The sequence below is a fragment of the Temnothorax curvispinosus genome, unplaced genomic scaffold, assembly GCF_003070985.1.
Source record: "Temnothorax curvispinosus isolate PA1 unplaced genomic scaffold, ASM307098v1 QBEX01013888.1, whole genome shotgun sequence".
Lineage (NCBI taxonomy): Eukaryota > Metazoa > Arthropoda > Insecta > Hymenoptera > Formicidae > Temnothorax > Temnothorax curvispinosus.
The window spans coordinates 1-6,141 of record NW_020223668.1 but is presented as its reverse complement, the minus strand read 5'-3'; the positions used below and the strand labels follow the sequence as shown (position 1 = coordinate 6,141).

The 6,141-nt window shown below is 43.8% G+C and overlaps 1 protein-coding gene across 1 annotated transcript; it reads left to right on the top strand.

The window, feature by feature from the left end:
* The first annotated feature begins 1,254 nt into the window (after positions 1-1,254).
* On the top strand, positions 1,255-2,650 carry LOC112464092. Its single transcript, XM_025030885.1, has 3 exons — positions 1,255-1,428; positions 1,583-1,921; positions 2,030-2,650. The coding sequence occupies exons 1-3, from the start codon at positions 1,255-1,257 to the stop codon at positions 2,648-2,650; spliced, it is 1,134 nt and encodes a 377-aa protein (XP_024886653.1).
* Positions 2,651-6,141: the final 3,491 nt, after the last annotated feature.

Here is a 6,141-nt window from a genome sequence, read left to right as displayed (position 1 = left end):
AACGTCAAAAAGACGTTAAATATGCCCGCGGGTATTACGACTAACGTACAATTGAATCGACTGGCAAGGCGTATGCGCGTACCGTTCTTCAGAAGTGTCTTCATGCGTGATTCGTTACCGATCGGCGGTGTACGTCGAAACGAGAGCGGTATCGTGAATTTGGATGCAGCGGGTCCCGGTACTCATTGGGTAGCGTACGCGAAGAGGGAAGATCGAGTCGTATATTTTGACAGTTTCGGCAATCTTCGACCGCCGAAAGAATTGGTGCGATATTTCGGGCCGAGCGTGACAAAGATCGAGTACAATTGCACGTCTTATCAGCGATACGATCAGAACATCTGTGGACAATTGTGCCTGCGATTTCTCCGGACGATCGACGCTAATTTAAAGCCTGACGGTGCGCCGTGGTGACTCAGTATTCGTTAACGGTTTCCGCCGACATGTCTATAACGTTCACGCTGACTGGGAAGAGCAGCATCCTCGCGGAGCACTATTTTCCCGCCGTGGATCTGAGCGACGGTGACTACAAGCTCAGTCTAACGTGTTTTGTTTGAGACTTATCACACGATTCCGAACGTGAATTCTTCGAACAATAAATTTTATTTCGACGAGGATGACACGGAAATTACGATTCCCGAGGGATCGTACGAGATACGAGCCATACATGAGTTTTTGAAACGTGAAATTTCACGAAAACGCTCGCGACGCGTAAATCGTTCCAACGATGATCGTACGTCGATCGCGAATATCGCGCGAGAGGCGACCGCTCGCGCGAACAGCTACGAAGACGAGGCCGCGGAATACCCGATAGTGCTCCGCGCAAATTACAATACGATGAAGAGCGATATCAAGTGCGCTTTCAAAGTGAACTTTAACAAACCGAACAACGTTGGATCGCTGCTGGGATTCTCGTCGAAGCGTATATTGCAGCCGGGACAGTGGCACGAATCGGACGCGTCGATTAATATTATCAACGTAAACATTATCCGCGTGAAGTGTAACGTGACCGCGGGTGCGTACAGCAACGGCAAACGTGTTCACACGATACACGAATTTTCACCGAGCGTACCACCGGGATATAAGATATCGGAAACGCCGGCGCAGATCATTTACCTGCCGATCATTGCGCGAAGCGTTACGGATCTAACGATACGCGTCACGGATCAAGACGGACGATTGCTCGATTTTCGAGGAGAAGAGATCACCGTCAGATTGCACGTACGACGGCTACAGCGATAACGCGCGACGTGTGACATGCTCGTGTTGAACGACTCGGAGCACGCGACAGATAAGAATATCTTTACGACTGCGACGATTGACGATATCATCAAATCGACATTCGGTAGCGTTAAAACAGAGACGAAAACAGAGACGAGAAAGAAGCTCAACGCATCAAACGTTAAATTTTTACAATCTCTGGGATTCGCGGTACGAAACATCTGAACGATGACTGAAATTCTTAACATCGGAGGCGAGCCGGTCTTTGACGATCGCATCGTCAAGATCGAGACTCACACGTACAACCCGTACGCCAACACAACGTTCGAGTAATAGCGACGAGATACGAATACCCATACAACAGCAGGATCTGTATACGTTGCCGTGCGAAAGTTTTCTCTACGTCGAAGGAACATTGACGGTGACCGGAGCAGCCGGCCAAGCCGATAACGTGGTATTGGGGAATAATTGCGTCGCGTTCATGTTCGATGAAATTCGATACGAGCTCGACGGTGTGGAGATTGATCACTGCAGAAACGTAGGAATAACCAGCACGCTCAAGAACTACGTAACGGTATCGTCCAACAGAAGCGTGATCCTGCAAAACGCGGGCTGGGAACCACATAATAACCCCAACGGATACTTCAATTTCTGCGTACCGCTCAACCTGTTACTGGGATTTTGCGAGGATTACAAACGCGTGGTGATCAACGCTCGTCACGAATTAATCTTGATACGATCGCGCACCGACAACAAATGTCTGGTGGGAAGTCTCGCGTTGGAGCCTACTGTCAAACTACTCAAGATACAGTGGCGAATGCCTCACGTGGTATTGAGCGAGGTCAACAAGCTGTCGATGCTGCGCGCCTTGGGAAACGGACGATATCTAAGTATGGGTTTCCGTTCGTGGGATCTGTACGAGTATCCCCTGTTGCAAAACACGACCAAGCACTCGTGGGCCATTAAGACCGCGACTCAGCTTGAGAAACCGCGATACGTCGTCTTTGCTTTGCAAACGGGTCGGAAGAACGTCATGTCCGCGGACACGAGCCGATTCGACGACTGCAAATTGACCAACGTGAAACTCTACCTAAACTCGGAAGTCTATCCGTACGACGATTTGAATTTGAACTTTGGTAAACACAGATGGACGATTCTCTACGATATGTACGCGCGTTTTTGCAAGGGCTATTACGGATACGAATATCTCGAGCCGAGTCTCACCGTTTCGACTTTTCTACGTAACGGCCCGTTCGTGATCATCGATTGCTCTCGACAAAACAAATTCGTCAAAAACGCCACCGTGGATGTCAGACTAGAATTCGATTGCATGGAGAATGTACCGCCGAATACCTCCGCGTACTGTCTCATCATACACGATCGCGTGATCGAGTACAATCCGTTGACCAACGTAGTGCGCAAAATAGTCTGAGTGTTCGCGGCAACGTCGACGAAAATTTTCTCTCTTTAAGTCCCGATACTGAGGGGAAAAAGGGGAGCAGAATATAAAAATCAGAGTGTCGCGAAACGCGCGTCATTCCTCTCGATTCACGCATCGAAGAAAGAGAGATATCTCTTCATGCCCGCACCAACGTTCGTCGACCAGCAAGGTTTCGTCGTCGGGATGAAATTTGTCGTGAAGGAGGTGGCGGTGCTGAGAAACGGGGCCGTTCTGGCGCATTACATCTTTACATGCCCCATGCCGTGGAATCTCCTCACAAAATCTGACAAATCGTGCGCTTCCTGGTTGATTCGCAATCACCATGGATTACGATGGGAAGACGGAAACGTGCCGTACAGCAAGGTGAAACGTTTAATTACGTCGGCCGTGCTCGGTGAGGAAGAGGACGACAACGATGACGACAACGATGACGACGACGACGACAACGACGACGACGACGACGACGACAAGATGCCGACTCTCGTGTACGCCAAGGGATGTCAGAAACGAGAATGGCTGGTGGATCTGCTTGAAAATAAAGCGAGAAAAAACCTAAACATCAAGACTCTGGATGCGGATTACGAAGATATCGAATCTTTAAATATTCTAGATGCTACCAATACTATGCGATGTGGAAAACACGTTAAGAATTGCGCGTTGCAAAATGTATTAAAAATATTTAACTGGTGGTCGAAACGCCAGAAAGAATTGTCATCTTTTTAAAAAATAAATTTTATATGTATGTATGTGTAAATTTTACACTGTTTTATTTCTTTTCCCCCATTAGTCGATAGTATACAAAATTAAAGAATAAGTAGGTATACGTGACGAATTCTAACTCGATAGCTTCGAAGGGGGGTATCAGGTTTCAGCGAACATGTCTGAACATGTTTCACGGTTGATGCGGAAGAGATAGGGGGAGGGGGGATACATCTTAATAAAAAAAAAACATCCTACCTTATCCTCTCTCCTAAATTTCAAAGCGCTGATTGGGCGTTCCAGAAACATTAATTTCCCCCTCCTTCATCATAGTTTTGGAAGTTGCCGCGTGTATTCGATTTATTTTATACGACTAGTCTCGTATCGACTGCTTGTGCGAACGGTGTTCACTTCTCATATCCGAGAGAAAGAATGTATTCCGTTGAAGGAAGCAACGGCGGTAACAGCAGTGGCAGTAGACGTATGAATTATTACGTACCGATTCACGATGATGATGAAACTCCATCGTACGAGAACAAGTGTAACAAATAAGTTTTTTCGTTTTTTTCTTAAAATTATAAAGCTTTATATTTTTTTAAATTGCAAATTATAAATTGTATTATTTTTTTATTACTAATTTCATTTATTTTTTACAGCATTTCGTTGAAGCGTCGCGCGGTTCGAATACTCAGCAGACGATACGCGTTGACGGCTACGGGATACAAATTCCTTGAAGTTGGCGTTAACGTGGGTCCACCGAGTTACGTGGAGATCGCCGTAGGAGATCATCGAGGAACGGAATTGATACTGTCCCTCGAAACGTGGAAGGGATTCTACGAACAACGACGGAACATTCTGAATTTCATTCGATCCTCTAAAGATACGTGTGATTTTATAAGCATTGGACCGCTAACATTGAGAATTTGTACGATTAACGGTGTCAAACTCGTACGTCTCGAGTCTTTAAACGTACGCTTAACGATCAAATCGACATTACACCGTATGCTCGATCTTGATCCGTGCATCGACGCGATGTTCCATCGATTGAATACAATTGTCGAAACGGTCGATGTCAAGTTCACGCAATTCTCCAAAATCGCGTCTACTGTAACGAATCCTACGCAAGTATTGAATGTAATACGCAATAGCGATGCCTTCGATAAACATCAGCTCGTCGATTGTGAGCTCGCAGCTTTATTTTTTAGTGCGTTACCGTAGTACGTAAAAAAAACAAAAAATATGTAAAAGAAAAAGAATTAAAAAAATGTATTTTTTTCAATATAAATCACGACTTAATTTCTTCACACGCATTTCCATTCGAGCCGTATATGCGACGTTCAACTCGAACCATTCGATTGAAATTTAAGGTATATCATATATCGTAAACTATGAAGCCATGCTCCGGCGACGCTCGCCTATGTGGTGTTGATGCTCCAACGAATCCTTTCTCGCTATTGTAATGCTAGATATATTTTATCTTAATTACTTTTCTGAGCTCTGGTTCAGTCCTCTGCAGTCAGTTAAGTCAGTAGTGTGAAAACGTTCGCAAGCGCAAGTAGACTCGCACTGTGTAAGAATAAGAAATTAACCGAGAGAAGATGAAATGGAACGAAGATATCACGTAATCGAACAATGCATAGTAATCGAATACCCCGCAGTAGGAGTATGTATACTTAATACCGTTGCGTGCGTGTCGCCCGGTATGCTTTTCGAACTCCAAGCTGAAGCGTGCAGTTCGTCACGACGATCGTTTAAATCGTCGTTATTTTCGTGAGTGCGCGAATGTGAATAAGTGTCTGAGAGAGTCACGGACTCACTGTCGTAACATTTTTTTGAAAAAGCATATTGGGCGGCATGCACGCAACAATACATAATTGTATATTATATATTTTTTAAAAAATTAACCATTCTCTGTTAACGCGTTACAGTGGATATGGGTCGACAACGTGCCGGTGCGCGAGGTCCGCCTTTATAATATGGTGAGGGTTTGGATCCCTCACAGACAGGTGTGTTTAATATTTTTTTCACAGATTTTAATTTTTTTTTAATTTTTTAAACTTTTTTTAAATTTTTTTACATTCTTTTTTAGCGTTTTATATATTTCGATGAAATCCGAATTCGGGGATTTATCAATATTCATCGTCAGCGTTTGGTACGCTGGTTTAGAAGAGTGGATTCCGAATATAACGAGGAAATCTGGGACGTTTTAGGAGATGAAGATATCTTCCAATTACGAAGATTATTCGATATGCAAAATGAGTTTGACGTTGAAGAAGAAGAGGTGTGGTAATTTTTAAAAAAATTTTTTAAAGTTTTATGAATAAATATTTTTTATGCTTAATTCTATATATCATTTATTTTTTCGCTTTTTTCACTATATTATTAAGTAAAATAATGATATTTTAAATAATAATAATTATTAAGTTAAATCCGCGCGAGGAAAAGAGAACGCCAACGAAAAGACGCGCGCGAACGGGGGAGAGACAAAGAAACGGGAGCGAGAGACGTAACGCGTGATCGCGATCGATGGGCTTTGAGGGCGCGGGGATCGCGGGGAACGTATATTTCGCACAAGTTCGACAGAGCTTGAACAACATAAACATCGGTATTTCTCAATGTTAAATATAATAATGTTTTCGAGCCGATGTTTCGTGTAGGAAAGTTCGACGGATCTCGAACAATATATTTTTATTCAAAAGCTACTATATGCTATTTACATTTATTTTTTTTCAAAGGCGCAGATTACTTGTCTTATCTCTATAGTAGGTGCATGTGCGTAATCG